Below are 23115 nucleotides of genomic sequence, written 5' to 3' on the forward strand. Positions count from 1 at the left end.
GTAGACACCCTTATCCAGGGTGACCTAGAAGCAGTGTCCCCCACCTGGGATTGAACCCATGACCCTCCAGTCAAGAGCCCTAACCACTACTCCACACTGCTGCCCGATGTCACAAAATATGTTCTATTTACTACCAATGCATAACAACTAGGGGATATTTGTTCGTTCTTTAATTACTACCCAGACTGGTGAAGCATTGAATATCTTGGAAGTTACCATGGCAGAAACCCATTTTTTTGAGTAAATTTAAAAAAAAAACATATACTATCCAGACTGTTCATTGTACCACTGCACCTGTGTGATGTGTTGCTTATTAAATATATTGCCTATTGAAATAATGTTTTTATACATTAATGAACAGTGACTTGATTGCAGGTTTTTTTTTTCAATCCTTTTTCGATCATATCAAGTTGAAACTGTTTTAGAGATGGTTAGAAGTTTATTTGATTTTTCTTCAAAGCCATGTGTAATCTAAGGGAATATTTATAAACGCCTTAATCAGAGAATAAGGCTCTGTGTACCATATCTTTACCTCAGTCTTTATTTTTTTTCTGGCTTCATACACAATGTAACAATTGTACTGTGAGGATTGTAAGCATGTTTGCATTGTATTCTTGTATAACTGTTGTGCAGGGAAAAACAATAAATGTATATTTTTCTGATAAACCACATACCTATAACATATATGGGCTGTAACTAAACAAAGACCATTGCACAACTTCTTAAATCATCAAAAATTCAAATAAAAAATTAAAAAGCTGGCATTGTGCATCACGGGAGGAGATGTATGAGAGCTTGACTTTATTTAAATCACAGACCAAGATTACTGGGCATTTAAAAAGCATTGGTTTAAAAAAAAAAAAAAATTAAAAATGCTCCCACAAAAAAAAATAACATTTCTATAACACAATTCTCTGTAGGCTGCTAGTATTCCATAGATTAGGGCATTCAAACTTTTCCCAAGCTGATATTTCCCAGTATCGTTCTTGTTATTGCAGTACATGTCTTAAAAACGTATTCAGTGATTGTGGATCGATATGCTGTATGTTGTCAGTTTAGCAACTTAAAATGTTTATTTGGCAGCTCTGCCATAATTAAATTCTTATCCTCCACATTCAGTGTTCTTAAATGTACCCAAGTGCAGCCTGCAATGTACAAGGTCTAGAGCCAAGCTGACTCCTCATTTTTATCATTTTATGTATGTATCTTTTAGTAAATGTTCCCATCTCATAATTTTTAACGCTTTATGGAACGAGTATCATAGTAATGTTTGGATTTAAAATGACTTAGTTTTACAGTAGTACCTGATATTTTTTATATTTCCTCTTGAAGTAAATCATTTGAAAGCATGTAGAAATGGTTGTTTTTTTCCCCATGTGTAACTAATATATTGCTTGTGTTTCAGTTTACAGAGATTAATATTAACAGCATTAACAGGGAGAAAATTTAAAAAGAAAACTGCATTTTAATCAACCCATAAATGCACAAACATGTTCAATGGCTAATAAGTCTAGATATTTATGTATAAAGTGGACTGTTCAGGTTTCCCATTAAAATCACATTAATGGGTTCAAAAATGCCAGAAGCTATCTGCTTCAATATTGTAATGTGTCCATTCATGCAGAGGTGCATAAAGAACACAACAAAGTTGTTCAGTCAGTACTGAGCTTTCTTTCTGCTAAATTGAAATTCTTTGCTACACTATTATTCAGTCAGCTTTCCATTTCATTTAAGAAAAGTATTATTAGTATTGTGAATAACCATTGTATGTTATAGTATGTGCAGTATTTTTTTTTTTTAACAGGATATTCTGAGACTCAGAACTTCATTTTCAGTGGATAACTAAATACTTAACTTCTCTATAACTCCTAGCTTGTTGCACTTTTGTGAATCCCATTACCAACCAAGTTTTAAATACATGCTATTCAGTAAGAGAAGTCATGCAGAGGTGGTTGTATATGTGCAAAGCAAAGATGCAGTGTTTTTACAGATTTTTTAATTAATGAATAACAATAAAGAACAGTCAGGTTTGTACATTATTTCCGGTTCCTGGATATTGTTTGTGGATTTGTATACTGACCCCGATATGCACATGTAGCCCACGCTCTCCATTGAACGTATCATGAGAAGGGGCGGTAGCAGGGTGCATGTGTCTGTGCGAGTATTAGGTTTGTTTTAATTGCCATTGTTTTTATAATGCTATTTCTTGCTGCCTTCTTTCATCAGGGCCCCCTTGAAATTTGAGCTGTGTATCTCAATGGTTCTATCCTGGTTAAATGAATACATTTGAAAATACATTTGTTTGAATGACCCATCCTGCAGGCTTGTCTCACTAACCTTCAATCTAAAACAATGTACAATTGAGTGTTTCCTATTGCTTAATTCAAATAGAACGATTCGAGTGCATTACATTGTTTGACTTCCTCATGCCCCCAATATCCGTCACTAAACTTCGTGCACATCATGAACACAACAGAGATACAGTCATTGAAACATCTGTTTCCCTTTATTAGCTTGGTGAGGCTGATGAGAATTGCACATAAAAAAATTCACAATAATTGTATACAATGGGTAGAACCACAAAGGTATTGGTAAAGAGTTGGTGGATGAAAGGCAACCTGGATAGGACGCAAATAGACACAACTCTCGCTCCTTCTCCAACAGTATAGTCCTAACAACATAAAGACGTTCACCCACAAACGTTAAAGCAGAGCCATATTCCTGTATTTGACATTATTAAAAAGTCTGTCACTCAGGTAAAATCTTGAATCAAGTGTTATATTATATTGCTACTCTAGGCAATTTACAAAGCAGATTTTATATTACAACGATTAAAGCCACAGCTACCAAATGGAACATGACACCATTACCCAAGCTCCAAACAGAAAAAAGGTATTCATATTATTTCACTGGGGGGTTGTCTTTTATAATCTTAAATAAATAAAGAGCTTTACTACACAGGCTTACTTCATGAAAAGTATACGCGATCGATAAGCTTTTATACAGAGGTTTTCCAGAACTTTTGATGTAATCTAGCTTTCTCATAACCTGAAAGCTAAGTGCAATAAGGAAGCACAATCAATGGGACATCATTGTAGGTTGCCTTTTGTCTAACACTAAAAGGGTACTTTGATATCCAGACATCACTGCAAGTACATTCCAGACATCAAAGGATATACAATTTAGTTTAGTGTTGTGAAAGGAATTGAGCATGGTTGTGGTTAATTTAGTGCAATGGTCAGCAGGTGGATTCAGTATTTTAAGAGGGGTGAGCATCTATATTAGGGAATACTAAGTCTTCCAGAATATTCAATCACTTATATTTTTGCTATTAAGGGAAAGACCACATAAATATTATCTACAGTGTAAAATGCTGACACAAAACACCTACATTATCTGTCAATCAAAGGACATTGTGCTAACAATTTGGAATAAACACCTAAATGTTTTGGCAAGCAAACTGGGTAATGTGTCTGCTCCAGATACACACAACATAATAAGCTAAAATGTATATTTAAAAAAAAATAATTATTGCTTTGTGTTTTTTTTCTTTCATTATTATTATTATTATTATTATTATTATTATTATTATTATTATTATTATTATTATTATTATTTATTACTACATCAAAGAGAAGATTGTAAAAATCCAGGAAAGAAAACTGTAAACCTTTGTTTGGCATTCACATAATGAAGCGAGTTGAAATACCTGCATTGTTACCTACAAAACAACAGCAAGAGCAGCGACTTGAGGAGTATACTGGTACAATAAGGTACCTGTAAAAACGTGTTCTTATTGCTTTATGACTATTTAAAAAAATTAAAAAATAATAAAATCAGGATTCAAAATCAAGCAAATGATGACAGCTATAGACAGTGACTTATGAACAAAATTTGATCATCTTTAAAAAAAAAAAAAAAAAAAAAAGGCATAAAAGGAACGATATGCTTAATTTTTATGAAGTGGAATCAGACTTGACAGTGTTTTTTCTCTCCTTGATTAAATATTTAAATAATAAACTGAATAAATAGTTACATGTATTGCAGGTTATGCATGTTTTAAAAACGTACAAAATATTTTTAGTAAAAATAAATATTGATAGATACGGCTCAGAAAAAAAAAAAATATATAACCAATAACAGGCATGTGCCACAAAAGACGGCAATGCAATGTTCCCTAAGCTGCTATGTATTTTTACGGAGTTGATTCAGAAAAGCTGAATTAAGGTATACAATAATAAAATTAAAACCCTTCACTTTTTAACCTCTTGAGGCTTCACATACAATCACGAAAAAAAAAAAAAACTTTCGTAGATAAAAATAAATGTATTTTACAAGAAGTGGTAGGGGGAACACATTGACTATGCAACAGAGCAAACACGTACACAAACTCCAGCAGACATGGGAAACAACAGCCTTGACATCTCAAATAAAAGACGGATTCTCTTCATGTGCTCTGCAAATCCACACACACACACACACACACATACAATCATATCAGCACATCTGTACCTCTCTAAACACGTCAGGGTACGTCAGGCCATCATTATCATAACAACTACAGCTGAACATTCATGATTAAGAACATTTTAGCATCATTGAAAAGAAGGCTGCATTTTACAGTGCATAGCTGTAACAAATAAAGAACTTTGTCAGATATGTACACAAAATAAAAATACTCCATCTAACATCTGTAAATATGTAACTACATTTTTGCACAATGTAATCAATAAAAATATCTGAAACACCCCAGTTATATATTCCCAACTCTTATTAATAATGTAACACCACATCCAAACATCAGAAAAAAAAAATTGAACAAGCTGCGCATTTTTCACCAGTCAAAAAGCTGTTTTTTTTGTAGAACATGGAAGGTCTTCCATCCACATTTTTCATGTTCCAAAAGCACTGTGATCTCTGTTCAGATAGGAAGGTTTGTTGGTTTCATAATCTTTCTTCTCGGTTCTTCAGCAGCTATGTTCATGTAAACTTTATTTATTTTTTCCATACGCAGAGTGTAAAACTTGTGGTAGTCTATCACTGTTGAAGGACAGAACATCCATGAGGTATTACGAATCCCTCTGTCGATGGCCAGTTTGGTGCTTGTTACCTACGCAGGCTACGCTGTGCTTCCTTCAGCAAGCTGTCAAAATCCAAGGAGTCATACTTGCTTTTAGTGGAAGCTGGGTCAAAGTCATCAGAATGGGAATCTAAAAATAAAAAGAACACATGATTCAGCCGACAAGCCTAAATAATTATACAGTACATCAGCGATTAACTAATATATTGTGTTCCAATGTAAAATGAATGCTTGTGTGTTCTATTCATAAAACCTAGAACTTTTTTCACCTCGAAGGGAAGGTTTTTGTTTTTGTTGATTGCAAATGCTGTATGGCATTCCATTTGTATCATTATTATTGTTATTCTTTGTACTTCTGCATTGTGTATTAGATCCATATTTTAAATTATTCAAAACGGCACAGGAAAACACTTTTGATATAGAACACATGACAAATTGTCAAATGTGAACCATACATTTTGATTTGAACACGGATAATAAATAACACTGTCTTATCTTCTTTAGCAGACGGTTCCACAAATGGGGTGCCAAGCAGGCAGAATCGCACTTAGAAAGCATGAGAAATGGAACGGCCTTGGCATATGCGAGAGATTGCCAGTTGTGATCTGAGACAATGGCCGAGGGGTGGAGGGTGTCAAGCTGCGCTCTGTGAAGGATGAAATACCTGCACGCAGAACTCAAAATAAAGGACTGTGTCTTGTACTGAAAGCATAAAGGATGGCAGTCTGTCTGGTTTCAGATGAGGAGGAAGATGAACAGTTCACTGGACAGCAACCTTTAAGCCTTGCAATAGTGCAATTGTAGTCAGACTTGACAAATAACATTTTGCTGTATTGGTTATGAAGAGCAACATCACAGTAACCCAACATAATGCATATTAATATACTTTTCTACATGATTGCCTTGCTGAGTAACCTTCTAACCCCAGTATTCAAAATACAAGCCCAGTTTTCATATTGGATAAGCCCTGAAAGATGAGAGCACAGCTGTTGATATTTTGCTCTTCCAAGCACACTAGCATATCACAATCTGCCTATGCTGTACAGTACAATATGTCTCCTGTAGTTACTGTCACAACTACCAGTACTTTGAACTGTGTACACCACCTTCTGGATGTTTGCTATACAGAGGACGGTGATCATCTCTACAAGACTTTAGTTAACCACATTGCTTTCAGTCACTACTCCTTTTGAATTAAAAACACAAACCACTGAAACATTACTTGAAGGTATTTCTGTGTCTATTTCGCCAAACAAAATATGGATTAATAATATGGATTGATAATTAATGGTTTCTCTTACAAGTAACCATTGCATCTTTAGTTCATCTATAGTTTAACGAATGACACTGAATTACCTCCCTGGCTTAAAATCAAGACACTGTCCTTCAAAGCCCCAGGATAGCGTTTGCCCTCTTCACCACATTAAACAATAGCTGTCAGCTATTCAATCAGTCTTTCTTGTCCTCTCTTTTAATGAACTCATCGTGAAGAGTGTTGGAACAAATGACTTCCCATTTTTCATGTTTTCATCATTGGCGTTATGTATTGAAGAGCTTCCATTTTGCCAACTCGCTAAATTATTTAGTATACAGGCTGTGCACTGAACTGTGGCATATTCATTCTGACCCTTGAGTGTCACCTTTATGTGTGCAGTGAAGGTGGATCACATATCTTTTTTTATATGCACTACTGCTACAGAACCATGTGGTCTTCTGAACATCGTTTTGGGGGGGGGGGGGGGGGATGCACAGTAAAACTGATAACAAAGATGAACACTGCGGTGGGCTTACGTCCAGTAGTAGATATTGGATTTGCAACAATGTAACAATTCTGCCTTACAGTTCTGGTACTCGTATCTAACCTCTGAGCAACACTGTTACCCTCTCTCAAAACATTTAGAGTAAAAGAAGAAAAATGAGAGAGAGAGAGAGAGAGAGAGAGAGAGAGAGAGAGAGAGAGAGAGAGAGAGAGAGATCAGTAAACATATAGAAGAATCTGTTCACAATTCAAGGCTGCATGTACACAAGGACATTGTATCGGTGGCCTCTTTCCATCATGTTGATTTTGCATCTCAGGGCAACAGTTCTTCCCCAACCCTCCAACGCAATGTGCAAAGTACTCTTTCGTACATTACATGAACATACATGAACAAAGTCAGAAGACTTCCTCCAATGCCACTTTGGTCTGTTTAGGAACTGAATAGAGACATTTATACAAGTACATCATCCATCACCCGATTCATTATTTCTGTTAAGTAAACCCATTGTACAAATTAATTAATACAGTAATGACTCTTACCCAAATCTGTATAATTTGATTTGCAGAACTGCTTGCGTCCCCCGAAGCACAACTCAAACTGAGGTTCATTTGACCTGCGTAAGGTGTGTCCATTTTCAAGGGCTGCGAAGGCATCACAAGTATAGCGGTAGGTGATAAAACCAAAATTGTCCCTGAAAATAAAGATAAAAAGTCTCGAATGTAGATTTAATCTGGAAGTGGTATGCAGCTACAGTACCCTCAATGGTAATAGCTATTCATTGGCTGTTACAATTTTCTGAATTCTCACATTAAGAAATTAATTGTATTTGCATTGTATTTTTAAGTTTCCCATGCTTTTACTATGTTTATAATGCACGTTACCATGGTCAGACATTGTCTTTACTGGCTATCATATCTACCAGTTTAAAATGTTTTAATACTCTTTCACTATGCTGTTAATATACGTAGCTACACTTACACAGCAGTACACTTTTCTAAGTGTTAGGTGACTCACAAACTCCTAAATGAATTGTACTGAGCTTTGATAATGTAGCTCAGTTACCTTCTTTTTTTAAATCATATATTTTATTTTCAATAATATTTAAACCAAGGGCTGCCTCTTCTGCAAGCTCTGTGAACAAAAGCATCTTTCTTAGGTTAATTACCAGCCACCAGGGAGAAATACATACATTAACTACTTTGGTTAATTCCTTTTTTCTTCTAACATCAGAATATTTGTTATTCCCCCCAGTCTTACCCGTCATCTCTCAGATTTACTGTACACTCTTCGGTTTCACCAAAAACTTCAAATCGCCGCTTCAGCTCCGTCCGGGTTATATCAGACCTGAGTCTGCCCACGTACACGACACGGCGCTCCTCCTGACGATTAAATAAATAGCAAAAGGGAATTACATAGAGAGCTCTTTTTTATATAAGCTTTACATGTATCGCCACAACACTGTTAACTTGATTGAAAGGGAGAGCCTGCAAAGTTTTGCAAGGGGCTTTTTTGTGTTAATGTAATTGTTGAAATGATGAAGCCCCTCACTGTATCTCAGTATTTTTGTGTTTATGTCATTGTTGAAATGATGAAGCCCCGCCCCTCATACTGTATCTCAATCTTTTTTTGTTTCTATGCAGTTCTGGGTTTTTTAAATGTTTGTTAGGAATGCAGGACATCATATGCTTCCCTCCTGCACCAGTCTAAGTCAGCCAGTCCACTTACTGACTGCTTGTTTCAAGAGAGACAACTGCAAGATTAACAATTTCAGTACAAAAAAAAAGAAATGAAAAGGTTGCTGTTGCGAATCATTCTGAGATATGTAGCTATTCAGAAATACAACTCAAAGGAATTCGCCCTTAGTAGCTGTGCAACAAACGATGATGTTCCCTCACCCCCTTAGAGATGAAAGCAAAGGCCTATCAGAGACTGGCTTTGCTGAGGCTGCCTTGCAGAGCAGTAATGGGTGGCTGATCCCTATCTTGTCAAAAGTCAGCGTTGTGGGTCGCTTGCAGAATGATGACAATACCACGGAAAAGAGGAATGAAAATAAATATAACCTAAACCGAAAAAAACAAAACAACGCATCACTTGTAAAAACAAGATGCTGTGGGCACAAACAACACATGCAACTGCTATGTAATGACAATGAGTACATTACTGTAGCTTCAACTAAACGCAATCAGATCAGGTAAATCAGAGAGACGCAGCAGTTACATGGCAAAGTGTTTCCAAAAGCTGCTTGTGTTCTCTGTTTTTGTGAACGTTCCCACTATCCGATTCATGTAGGTTTGCCCCATGCTCATTTCTGTATTGCCTTAGTCATTCAGTTAGTGTAGTCTTCTGAGTTTTCTTGATATGTACATAGTTTTGCTTCTGGCTTTTTGAACAATGTTATTACTACAGACAATGTGTCTGGGGTTGAGACTGCTGTTAATAATTTTCCCTCCTGGAAATACAATGCCGTGAAAAAGTATTTGCCCCGTCTGATTTTCTGCATTTATGCACATTTTTCACATTGTATTTGGTCAGATTTTTTTGTGGGTTGTAGTAGTATATAGAGGGAGTCAGAGAAAAAATGACACCAAAGTTTGGTGCTTCTTTCATTTGTTTGGTGTACAAGGTAATCAAACATGCAATCTTCAGGTGTAAAAAAGTTATTGCCCCCCCCCCCCCCCCCAGTTAACGCAACCCAATTAAAGGGATAATTAGGGTCAGCTGTTTGAGTACTTTGGTTAACAGGCCTGATTTGGGCCAGCCCTGCCCAATATAAATCTGACTAACTTTGGCCCTTACCATCAGAGTGGAGTTGTCAGCACACAGGTTCTAGAGCAGGGGTGGGCAATTCCGGTCCTGGAAGGTCGGTGTCCCTCCTGGCTTTTGTTCCAACTGTGCTCTAAATGACTTATTGCCCACCCCTGTTCTAGAGGCACATCATGCCACGAACAAAAGAAATTCCTGAAGACCTCCGGAAAAAAGTTGTTGATGCCTATCAGTCTGGAAAGGGTTACAAAGCCATTTCGAAGGCTCTGGGGCTCCACCGAACCACAGTCAGAGCCATATTGTCCAAATGGACAAAGTTTGGAACCGTAGTGAATCTTCCCAGGAGTGGCCGTCCTGCCAAAATCTCTCCAAGAGCAAGGCGTAAAATCATCCAGTAAGTCACAAAGAACCCTAGAACAACATCCAGGGATCTGCAGGTCTCTCTCGCCTCGGCTAAGGTCAGTTTTCATGACTCCACCATCAGAAAGACACTGGGCAAAAATGGGATTCATGGCACAATGTTCTATGGACAGATGAGTCAAATGAGTCAGATGGGTCAAAAATTGAACTTTTTGGCCAACATGGGCCCCGTTATGTCTGGCGAAAACCAAACACTGCATTCCACAGTAAGAACCTCATACCAATGGTCAAGCATGGTGGTGGTAGTGTCATGGTTTGGGGGTGCTTTGCTGCATCAGGACCTGGACACCTTGCCATCTTTGAAGGAACCATGAATTCTGCTCTGTATCAGAGAATTCTACAGGAGAATGTCAGGCCATCCGTACGTGAGCTGAAGCTGAAGCGCAGCTGGGTCATGCAGCAAGACAATGATCCGAAACACACAAGCAAGTCTACATCAGAATGGTTGAAGAACAAGAAATTTAAAGTTTTGGAATGGCCTAGTCAAAGGCCAGACATAAACCCCATTGAGATGTTGTGGCAGGACCTGAAACAAGCAGTTCATGCTTGAAAACCCACAAATGTCACTGAGTGGAAGCAGTTCTGCATGGAGGAGTGGGCCAAAATCCCTCCACGGCGCTGTGAGAGACTAATCAATAACTACAGGAAGAGTTTGGTTGCAGTTATTGCTGCTAAAGGTGGCGAACCAGTTATTGAGTCTAAGGGGGGGGGATTACTTTTTCACACGGGGGCATTGGGTGTTGCATAACTTTCTTTAATAAACAAATGAAATATGTATCAAATTGTTGTGTTATTTGTTCACTCAGGGTCCCTTTTATCTAATATTAGGTTTTTGGTTGAAGATCTGATAACATTCAGTGTCAAAAATATGCAAAAATGCAGAAAATCAGACAGGGGGCAAATACTTTTTCACGGCACTGTATACCTTAAGATGACACCAGTGATTCTAATCGGATTTGAACAGGATTTAAGGTCCTCTTCAAGATGTATAGTGATGATTTTTCAAATAATTACTGTAAGTCAAATTATCATTATTATTATTTTTCATTTCTCCTGCTAATTTAACCCAATTTATTTAGTCAGCCAGTCATTTATTGGCTTTACTGGAATAGGTTAGCAGAGGTAACAATTTTCAAGGACATCCCAGGGACAAACACAACATTCCCACATTACACTGGAGTATTCATAATAATCAAATTGCATTTGTGTCAATTTGGAAGGGGAAATAGCTCCCCCATCATTATACTGATATGGCTCTGACAGTTAAGTATTAACAATTTGAATAAAGCAATGGATTGCTGAATTCCCAGAACACGACAAAGTAACTTGTGGGATATTTTATTTTGATCTGTATGAATTTCAACAAGATATTACTTTAACTGCCTCTGTTGTAACCAAAATCAACTGGATAGAAAAGATGGCATTTATCCTTTTCTACTTTCAAGTTCTTTGTGGTCACAGCAAATTAAAAATTGAAAACAATACGTTTGTCCTGACAGTAAAATCAGATCAGTAAAAACAGGACATATCCGGCTCTAAACAATTTATTTAACATTCAGTAATACTTACAATTGCTTTTTGCCTCTGCCTTTCTCTCTGTTTCGCTCTTTCAAATTCCCGTTTTTCATAATCCCGCCGATATTCCTCCCTCTTTAGCCTCTCGTGCTGGTATTCCTCGTAGCTGTCATACCTGGGGGGGGGGGGGGGGGGGGGGAACCATTCAGCATCAGCGAATCAGAAGTCTGTTCCAAGTTCGTAATTACAGGGTCTGTTAAATACTATTGGAACCGTTTCACGTAATGCAAAGTTAAGTTAAAAGGTGCCATTTATGTCTAGTAATTTTCACTTTGATTTAAGAACCCCCATCAGCATGACGACACAAAAGTCTACTTACAGACGTTCAAAGTAAAAACTCATAAAAACAAATCGTCTATTTAATTAACCAACAACCACTGGGCCAGTCAATGGCACTCCAAACCCAGCAGTGCCCTAGCCTCAAATCCACTATCTTCTAATTTATTACTTTCTAGAACTTTGATCATGGTGTGATTTATTTTAAATATTGTTTAATACATCTATTATTCTTTTACTTTCCCAGTGTACTTTGTTTCATTACGAAAAGTCAAGATGTCTCTGTTATTTTTAACAAATAAACTCTCCAAAGGCTCCAATTGCTTCTCCAGTGTCACACAAAAATGTAAAGGTTGCCTGCAGTAGGGACTCTGTGTATCACTGTCCATTAACATATTAAGTATTGACCCAGTTAACTTAATAGCTTAATGAACAGTTACCATATGGTGACAGGATCAATAACTGATATCAAGGATCCACCAGGCTGACAGTTACCTGGGCCTCCGGTTGTAGGGGGACCTGGATCGGGATCTTGAATGCAAATGTGGACTTCTGTGGGACCTGGGTCTACTATGGCTTGAATCGTTGTTGTGTCGAGACCTGAAAAAATAGAGGACGTACTGTATGTCTTAGAAGTGTAGTGTGGTTCAACTCTCTTTAAAATACTTCCTAGAAACTGATACCAAAACAGTTGACTTGATGCCAGCATTCTTGAAATAATAAAATCATGCCCCCATGAAAGTCACTGAAGTTTCTTCATGTAACTCAGGAAACTGTAGAACTGTTGCACTGTGCTAGGATGCGACTGCTTGCTTCAAAGCCATGTGTTGCTAAATGGCATCCACCACTACAAATTATATTTTTGAGGTAAAGGTGTCATTTGTCATTTCGGACACTTTAAATGACAGCTTTATTTATGGTATCCGAAATGACACAGATATACACTCACTTGTCTTTCAGTCTCCACTGATGTATATTTGAAAGTGACAATGTCCAGAACTCCATAGGCATTGTAATAATGTCATCACTGGTATGTCTTTAGTCTCCAAAGACACTAAGGCCAGGCACAGATTAGGTAAGTGACAGCTGCTCAAATACTGAGAGAAATCTAGACAGGTCTGAGAAGGAGAAATCTCAAATAACGTGCAGCTTCCACGGGATAGAAACATAGATCATTTTGAATACAGGTTTTTTTTTTTTTTCTAAAAGCAAGTGCAGTCTCTTAAAATGACACAGTAATCCATTCCTTTCTCTACATGAATGCTAGTGATCGAGGGTAGGTGATAGTTAAGTGGATAATGTAAAAACCAAAACAATATGTGATAATAATCAAATATATAATCCCAGAGGGACAACAACTGTGAATTCATTTTCTTAGAAACACAACGCGTTCTTTTTAATCTACCCCAGAAATCAATACCCGTTTTTTTATTTTCTTAAATGTTGCTGTGACTAGCTGGTGCTCTGTGATGTTTTGATTTGATTTGAAACTATGCTCAGCTGGCTGATGAAAACACATGCAGTAAAAGCATTATATTAAGTATAAGTTTTCAGTTTTTTTTTTTTGCTTTTTTTTTAATTTTCAACAGTCCGCATATTCTGCAGACTGTAAAAAGGAGGAGCTGCACTGGATCCATGGTATAACTTAACGGCTGGTTTCACAGACCCAGATCAGCACTCGGTAATGGATGGCAAGCAGAAAGCCATTTCTTATCCTCTTACCGTGATGAGGACCTGCTGTATGGGGACCTCGATCTTGAACAGGAGTACGGAGATCGGGAGTAGGACCGTCGCCGGGGGTAGGACCTGGACCTAGACCTGGAGCGGGAAGTCGACCTGGGCCGGTGAAAACACTGTGAGGAGAACAGGGATTTGGGCGGAGAAACTGAACCCCGTGAAGGGGAGCAGCTGGAAGGGGAGCAGGAAGGAGAGCGTTCAAACAAGAGGTCCGAATGGGTCCCACCCCAGGGATACAGGAACCGTTCACTCTCATCCTCGCTGTCGTCAAACACCCCTTCCAAGGGGAGGCCCGGGCGGATGTACCCAGACAGTTTACAGTAATACTCGTCTCCAGTGTCCCACTCTGTCAGATGGCTGATGGACTTTTCCTCCTCCTCATTGTAAATGGCTTGCTTGGGGTTTCCAAAGTGCTTGTTGAGTTCAGCCCGGATTTCTTGGTCTCGAAGCAGTTTCCTGCTGTTGAAGTGGCTGTTGTTAGCCTGCTTCCCTTGCTGGTGCTGTTCCTGTTGTTGCCTCCCTTCCCTACTGTTCCGCTGGTCCGGTTCAGGCAGGGAATGAGTCCGCTGTTGCACAGCAGAGGATGGAGAGTCTCTACATTCCTGATGCCTGTCCTCTTGCGGGTCCTGTAACCGGTTAAGGGAAACACCCCCTTTTGTGCTTGAAGACTGGCAGTAGTCATGATCGCCAAATAAACGCGTGGTGGGCCGTTTCCCCTTTCGCTCTTCCTGCCCCCCAGGCAATGCGGATGCCTTGCTAAGCTGGGCGTAGAGTTCTGTTTGTTCTGGGCCCTTCTTTACTGGGCTGATTGCCAGGGGACAGGTGGAGGGATCACTGTACCGTGGCCTTTTGCACGGCGGGGCAGAAGAGCTGCATGGTGATGACTTGGGCTTCATTGAAGACTTGAAAGGATTATCCTGGCTGGCTTTGTGAGGAGGAGTGGTGGGAGGTGTCAGACCTGGAACAAAACACAAATGTTTTGTTCTGCAATGGACAATAGAGGCATAAACAGCTGATACAAGAACTGGAATACATGTATTTACATTAGCTCAGTTTAATCCTGATCCATGTGCTTTAACACAGCTGTGACAGATGAATGCAACGCTCCATGTAACTTTATAATGCATATTGCTCAAATGTAGGGCTGTACACACATTCATGTTCTTGACAAATCTCAGTACTATATATTATATACATATAAAGATGAAGACCACCCCAAGCAAGAAACAAGGGATATTGAACTGAATTTTTCATTGAACTGTTAAGATAAGCCATACCTTATTAAGTAAGGTAATTACATCTGGTTTGTATACTATTTTACTTTGAACTTGGTTTTTCCACACTGCTTAATGAAAAGATGGGGAATTAATCCCACAGTGGCACATTTACTTTTTTCATTACAGATGAAAATCCTAAAATATAGTAATTGTCCCCAACAGATACATTTTTAATATGTGTTTTTTTTTTTTTTTTAAATACTGGTAGCTGTCAGTCATGCAAAAATACAATTATTCCCCACATTATCATTATAATAACTTACTGTAAAAATAACAAGAATTCCCTCAATATATTCCTGCTTGGTTTTCTTTCATTAAAGAAAATACAGGCAATAAAACTTTCTTTTTTTTTTTTAGACCATTTAAAAATGCCATGCCATTTTTTTATGTAATGTTTTTTGTAACCGTGCCAATAAACCATGTGAATTAGTATGCATTAACCAGACTGTGATAATGTTATTAAACATGTAATGAAGCCTTAGTGACTGTTACTGATCATGTCCTCATTCCCCATGGAATCTATATATGTCTTGCTTTCCTGAAACCTGACTGTCCCTGACAGATTTATGTGGAGACAGATGGCTGTTATGTGCAAAAGGCTGACAGGTAGCAGTTTATAGCATTGTTAATGCATTTGCACAAACAACCAGCAATGCAGTCCTGTACAGGAATGAAATGCAGGCTATTTATTTTTGTATTACTGTTTTTCTTTAGTGCAGGGTCTGCTGTAAACAGCAACAAATGGCTGCCATTAGTGAGAATGTAATTGGTGTCAGACAAATCATCCAACACAAACAGTGGGATGCACAGCTCATATTTCAGCAGCGCTCAGTCACAGCTTTATTTATGATTACTGCAATGAAATGTGCACTAAAAAAGGACACAAAAATAGAAAAGTAAAAAAAGTACTGCCATGGAACTTATGCTTCTTTGTTGAATCACCATCTGCAGAGACAGCCCATACGGTGTCATAAAAAAAGGCCATTTATTACTTTAAAAAGAAAGGAGATCATTATATGCTTGCGACCTAGCATACTAACAAGTTGCAAACCCTTGTGCCTACCATTTGGTTCTTACTTCATAGCATTGGTTTGTACACATAAATACACTCTTTAAATAATATTTACAACTAATGAAATAATCTTGCCTGTGGTTCACTACTGTTTACATTGAAAGAAGCCCATGTTATGGCAAATATTTGGATTTGAGAAAGAAAAAGTGAAATGACGTAGAAGTTACAGACTACCAAAAATGAATGCTTGCATTGCAAATTTAGAGTTTGTGGGATGGTAGATTATAAGGGGTTATAATAGGGTTAAAAACAGGTTCTTATTTCTCACCTTTGTTCTCCATTAAGAAATACTTCTTTTGTCAAAACCCCTAGGTCTGTTAAGCAAGGTGTTTCAGCCAATCACACCAATTAATGTTGTGTTTCCAATTAAAGGGTTAATAACAATGAACTGCCCTACTTAAAATAAATAAATAAATAGATACATAATAATAACAATAATAATAATAATTATAATAATAATAATAAATTATATCACAGCCATCTGCCTGGTTTGAATGCCACACAGCAGCCCCCCTTTGTTTTGTTTTACATGACAGATTGTTGGAAAATGCATACTATGCTTAGTGTCATTTTAAAAATACAACTATACTCATAATGAATGTTTTAGTAGCTAAGGATAATGGAATAGTATTGTACATTTATATTTAAGGGAAACACTTCTAAGGCTGGTCTCAATTATCTATGTTAAGACTTCTTTAAAGTTTCCAGATTAGTAGAATACAACCCATTGAGCCATCTTGATAAAAGGTCTGCGCCGAGACATATCCTACTCAATTAGCAATAAAATAAATAACAATTAACAATAGGGACTTAATGTTATTGTGCTAAAACAAACTAGAATAGTGTGATATGCTCTGCACCATGGTCCTGGAATATGATTGATGGAGGAAGTAAAACCTTGTGTGATAACAATAAGAATAAATCAGTTTCACACAGGCGAGTCAGGCACAGTCAATACAAGGATCTGTTCAGTTCTCTCAACCTGAACAATGCAGTTTCTCCTGTTTCCCGCATAAGGGTAAAACACTGACCCCCATTCTTGGTAAAACACATGACAGACAAGTACACGGTTCTTTTGTCCTGGTAACAGGTGTTTGTTTGTGATTTTCTTTCTTAAAGAAAAAGTCAGTTTTGAAGGAAAATGTTTGTTCCCTTGGCATGGGTTTTTCAAATTTGAGCAGAACCCACATGAACTCACTTCTAACAACGTAAGACTATACAATCAAAATGATGGATTCAGTGGAAAGTAAGACATGTCAAAATGAATCAATTACCATACATTTCACAGAACAGTTTGGTAACTGATTCTGCCTATCATGAAAACATAAGTGTTATCTTTCTCTATAACCATGTCCTCCACTTTGCTCTAAAAAATGGACTAAACCATGTTCCAAATGACACACAAATGAACCTTTCAAGAGGGCTGACCACAAAGCTGCAAGAACAAACCTGAACTCAAAAAGGGAATTCAGAAGAAAGGACACACTATAATGAAGGTATTTTGAAGTTGACACAGACTAAAGAAATCCTTCCCAGTATAAAACAGTTACGTAAAGTTGTTCCACAAAGTGCTGAATGACAGAACTGAAGCACTGCACCTCAATGTATAAATGGTGAATAAAGTTTGTACGTCCTGGTCCTGACTTGTGAAAACATAACAATTTTACTAAAAATTATCTTTAGAGCAAACAGAGGCCACTCCCATCATCTTGGTAATTAATAAACATTCAAGAATGCATTACAGAAGACACCAATAAGCAAAAGCCTTTGCATTTCTCTAAAAATGACCCTGAGTCCCTGATGAACAAAGCAGGAGAGCTTATCTGATCAATAGCAGATAATATCAGGTGAAAGGCCTAAACGGTGCAGAAATACAGAGGGAAAAAAAACAAAACAGTCTACGTATACCAGAAACGTCAACACAGCACAGAACACATAAAAAGTACCCAATGTTCTTTTACCTTGAACTGGGCACTTTTATGGAACTATTAAATACATGCAGGTCTATTATTCTTAATAGAATGGAAAAAAATCATATTAACCTGGCTGGGCAGGTAAATAAAAAATAAAATAAAATAAAATAAAATAAGAGAGAGAGAGAGAGAGAGAGAGAGAGAGAGAGAGAGAGAGAGAGAGAGAGAGAAAAAGACAACCGTATGCAGTAAGATTGTTATCTGTTCTGGATATGAATGACTACTGCTCCAAACCTATACAGTATCTATGTGCTGATAGAAGGATAAGACTGTGGGAAAATACATAATTAAGGATTGGAAAAATAATGCTTGTGTTGATTTGCTTATCTTACCTGCTGTTCCAGAAAGCTCAACACTCAATGCGCGTTCAATGGTTTTATTCTCAAACGGAGATCCTTTGTGGTCACTGAAACACAACACATTATGTATTGTATTTTTAGCAAGCTGCATTCATTATCTTTGCTTATTAAATTAAAAACAAAAATGGAAATGCAAGGAAAACCAAAAAGTGCCACACAAGTTTCAAAGATGTTTAAGAACTCTGTCACTTACTTTGGAGAGTCTGGGGTCAAAGGAAGTGGCAACGTGGTTGGTTTGGCTGTAAAATACAAAGGGGCATGAATGATTTACCTAAATAACAATGGGCTTGCAGTTCATCTCCTCTACATAGTTATACTAAATTCAGTTTCAAATTATCTGGAGAAACAAAAACCCCTATTTTAACTGTAAAGGTTGAATACAAAGCATGACAATGTTATGACACACACACACATTTCAGCAATGTTACTGACAAATTGAAGTCATTAAACAAAACCCATACATACACACAACATCAATTAATGGATCTCTATGGAAATCATTCAAAGTGGTTTTGCATGCAAAGAAAATCAACAGAAGGTAGAAGAAGAACAGTTGTGCATTTGCTAGAGGATATGATTATGTCTAACTGCTGCAGAGGAATGCGTTTCAGTTACATCACCCGCAGTCATTACGGAAGGACACTTCTGTTACCACAATAGAACATGCAATTCGTATGGCCTTGACAGAAACTGGCTTGCTAAATAATATGTTTCAAAATGTCCTATACAGTACCTTATCAATCTATTTTTTTTAAAGAAAAGGTAATAAAGCTGTTCATCTTAGATGTTAGTATCAGGTCAAACTATATCTATCTACCTGGGGTAAGTGGTTAAAGCAAGAGTAAGAAAAAGAAAAAGAGAGTCGAAGGATGCAGCCGAGGCAATTACTGTACCTAACTGTGTGGTGACCTGGTCATCGTGGTACTGCCTGAATAGGTGGGGCTCCTGTGTGACGGCGGTTGTGCGGTCTTCTAGTGAAATAATATGGTCTGGGAGGAGGGGGCTTGGGGGGGGCACTGAGAACTGCTGAGGTTGCATGGGGCTGCTCATGACATCACCATCATCATAACCACCGCAGCAGGCCTGCTGAAAATAGCCCTGGGATTGCAGCTCCCAAGGAGGTTCCAGGTTGCCTGACTCTGTCTCACTGCCCCACCACGTTACCCCTAACTCTTCCCAAAGCAAGTCTAAAATAGGCTCTATAGTTTTTGGCTCGACTTGGCTGTTATCAGTGCTGCAGGGCTGCCTCTCTATTATCGCACTACTCTTGGTATGGTGTTTATCGTCTACCTGAAAACTTCCTTTGGCAAGGATATTGTAAAAGCTCACCTGGGAAGAGATGCTGTCTGCTTCCCGTTCTGCCTTGATAAACGAGGCACTATGAGTCTCATTATGGCTGCTAACATTGGTTTCCCCCTTGGACTTCAACAGCTCCCTGAGTAACGAATGCTGAGATTCCTTTCTTTTCTTTATGGTCACCCTAACGTGGCCGTGAACCTGATTGAGCTCAGTTTTAACCTTGTCTCTGTTTACATGCTTGCTACCTGAAGTGTGGCCCTTCTTATAACAATTCTCATGCCTGGTTGATGGATGCGTCTCTCTAGGAGGTCGAGAATAAGAATGCATGTACCTAATAAACCTAGCGGCTGCCAGGACCCCAGCGTCCTGGACAGGCTGCTGCCCTGGGGGCCATCCATCTTCACCAGATAGCCTGCGCTCCCTTTGGATGTGGTACGTGCCATGGCCATTCCTACGAGCATGGGTGACGTGAGCAGGTGCTTTGGGTTCAGATTGCGCCTCAGAGCCAGCCCCCCGAATGCAACACCTCCACTTCCCAGCACCCACACCGGCAACACTATAATCACCACCAGCCTCGTTCTCACCTTGCTGGTGATTCGACTGCTGCCGAGACTGCAGCTGCGGCTTCTTTTTGGAGGAGGAGGAGGAGGAGGAGGAGGAGGAAGAGGAGGAGGGAGCACTGCTTTTGTCCCTAGTGTTGAAGCTTTTCTGTTCACTGGGTTTGATGTGTACAGGCTCGTCACTGGCGGTCAGGTACTTGAGTAGCTCTGAGCACGGGCGCCTCACCGGCCTCTCCTGCTGCTGCTGCTGGCAGCCTGCGCTTGCCTTGCTGTTCCAAAAGTTTTCCGTCTGAACCAGAAAAATAAAGAAACCCCATGAGTGGACCGAAGCTTATCTTAAAGGGTTATTGTTTAGTTACATTCTGTTTAAGAGGCCTTGATAGGCTCCACAATAGCTAACAGAAGCACACAAGGGTACCATGTTATAGGAAAGGCACTTCTGATAACAGTCCCCTAGTGTTTGGTACATAGAACAGGCACAGGTAATGGGTAGGTGGGATTTGAAATGTGACCTTAAAGCACGAATGAGCAGGGATTCAATTCTGAATGATCAATGCATACAATATGAAGCAGTGTTTGGCAAGTGCTTTGGATAAAATAAACGAATGTAGCTGACAGCCCCAGTTAATTACAGAATAATCCAGATGTTCCCCTTGGAAGCGTTACATAAGCTTTTATTTTTTAATCACAATTGAATTGTTCCAGAGAGGCTGCTATCTGCAGGTTTCTTATCTCCACAGTTTGATGCTAAACAAAGGATGAAAAAAAAGACATTGGGTTACTCAGAAGTAGTCTTTAATGCAAAGATTAGGTGGCTACCTTGACAACAGCAGGGGTTGGTCTGATCCTATGATTATTAGGTGCATGATGTTGTACATTGCCACCTGTGTACTGATTATAACTGAACTGGGAGCTAGCTGGAGCAAGCAAGAGCTTCTTCAACTGCAGAAAAGACAAAGAAAGAAAACGATCAATGCATGTAAAACTTAACATCTGAACGTCTTAAAATGTAAGCCTCCATCTAAGAATAAAAGAAAAACATGTTTATAAATGATATATTTCACTCAAACAGTGCATGCCAATTCAACCCATAGAGGCCTACAAAGTGCCCGGGCCAGTTAATCCATTCTTCTTACTGGCTGTCAGACAGTCGCATCTAATTGGTAACAATAAAGGCATAACAGCAGGGTTTGGTTAACATACTGTAAGTTTAACCAACAAAGGTTTTACCAACAACACATTGTTGTTATTACTATGCAATATTCAAAGGAAAACAAATGGAACATGTCACTGTTAAACCTCTTTAAATATAAACACAGGTCTGTGACAAACTTAATAGAGACAAATATACTGGGGAGAAAAATTGATTTATTTTGATAGATTGCTGTTGCCAATTGTGAAATGTAGAGATTTTGATTTCAATTTTTTAAAGACAATAGGTGATGTTTCACAAAGCCACCTAAACCACAATGAGCAGAAATGTCATCCCCCCACCCCCAGAGAAACTCAAAACTAAACACCATCAACTTTAGGGAAAACTGTTGTGTTGCAGAATATATTAACTTGTGCAATTAGCAGCCATTAAAATGAGCCATTAAAGTAAGCACACGGTATTAAATAACCTGTAGGGTTAGATGAAATTATTAAGAACCTTCATTGAACAAAGTCCTGGACTGGAAGAATCACATACCAACCACTGCATAAGACAAATTAAACAAAAACTGACTGCTGAGTTTCGTAATTGCCTCTTGATTCTTATCAAAACCCAAACCTTATTTTGACTACATCATACCCATGCAGCGGGTAGCCAGTTGATCACCCCATTCTTATTTTGACTACATCATACCCATGCAGCGGGTAGCCAGTTGATCACCTCATTCTTGTTACACAGTACGAAGGGTTCTTACTAGAGATGGCTCCTCTGCCTCTGGGGTTGGAGGGGCGCCATCGGGTGTCAATGGGCGGCTGGGATTGCTGGCATTGGTCACGTCCCCATCTGCCAGCGCTTCGAATGAAGGCAATCCGTCCTCATCCACTGGGATACTGTCCAGGGTTTCAGTAAGAACTGCCAGCAAGTTGGCCTCATTTTCCTCATCTATCTTCTGGGGAATGTGGGGTGGGGGGGGGGTCAAAATAAAAATAGGACATCAGTAACACATGCAGCTAACACTGTAATCATTGCTTATGTCCATAATCATCTCTAGGTTTTTTTTTTCTTTCATTTTATGCTCTGTATGAATTAGATCTGTCAATCATAGATTTAAGCATGGAGCTTACCAGACTAAAATAATATCACCCCAAAGAAATCCATTACAAAGGCCAATGCACAGTGAATATCTATATCAGCTGCATAATATAGAAGTTTATATACACAGTCTATATTATTAAAGTTCCCCTATTGGATACGCTTGTCAAGATTAAACATCCAATGTACAGGAAGGTCTTGTGTTGAAAACAGCATTATAACAGATTGATGCAGAATCCAATATACCATGAGTACTACTTAAATAATGCATTTTAATATGTGATCATATTTTTTCATGCTAGGAACAAGCTTCTTCACAGTAAGTTCACAGTAAGCCGTCTCTCAGTTTCCATATTCCCACTGCCAGTGTCCGTGTATATTCTTTCTTTCACATTATTGTTACAGCAAACCTAAAATACATTGTAAGGATGACTCATGTGCTAATGATCGAGAACTCTAAGATCCTGCTTTCAAAGCACAAATCTGCCATCAACCAACAAGATAATCACATAGGCCAGAATTAAAGTAAGAGAGGCCCTAAGGAAGCACAACAGCAACAGAAGACAAGTGAAGTGGATCTTAAATTAAGCCTATATTCAAACAGTTTAAGAGCACAACTGCAGCCAAGGATGTCTTAGTACCTGCTGCACAGAAGAAAACATCAGGGGACAGTATTTCCTTTTCAGTGCAATTTCCACTGTTAAACTTCAGTGTGTCAA

The 23115-nt window shown here is 38.5% G+C and overlaps 1 protein-coding gene across 6 annotated transcripts in view; it reads right to left on the reverse strand.

Annotated features, from left to right (window-relative positions):
- Nucleotides 1–2484: 2484 nt before the first annotated feature.
- Nucleotides 2485–23115, reverse strand: part of LOC117409421 (peroxisome proliferator-activated receptor gamma coactivator 1-alpha-like) — a 275767-nt gene continuing 255136 nt past the window's right edge. For 3 of the 6 annotated variants that reach the window (XM_059006120.1, XM_034015439.3, XM_034015441.3), the window contains 11 exons: nt 22059–22253; nt 20971–21093; nt 20176–20440; nt 18486–18531; nt 18266–18339; nt 13597–14569; nt 12370–12474; nt 11593–11713; nt 8098–8219; nt 7380–7531; nt 2485–5210 (listed from right to left, as the gene is read on the reverse strand). In XM_059006120.1, coding sequence (XP_058862103.1) covers nt 5107–5210; nt 7380–7531; nt 8098–8219; nt 11593–11713; nt 12370–12474; nt 13597–14569; nt 18266–18339; nt 18486–18531; nt 20176–20440; nt 20971–21093; nt 22059–22253 — 2280 coding nt within the window. In that variant the 3' untranslated portion in view covers nt 2485–5106. Of the gene's footprint in view, nt 5211–7379; nt 7532–8097; nt 8220–8735; nt 8901–11592; nt 11714–12369; nt 12475–13596; nt 14570–18265; nt 18340–18485; nt 18532–20175; nt 20441–20970; nt 21094–22058; nt 22254–23115 lie in introns of those variants that run through there. The other 3 variants (XM_059006127.1, XM_034015442.3, XR_009309704.1) reach the window with 2 other exon arrangements.

Source organism: Acipenser ruthenus, chromosome 2, assembly GCF_902713425.1.
Source record: "Acipenser ruthenus chromosome 2, fAciRut3.2 maternal haplotype, whole genome shotgun sequence".
NCBI lineage: Eukaryota > Metazoa > Chordata > Actinopteri > Acipenseriformes > Acipenseridae > Acipenser > Acipenser ruthenus.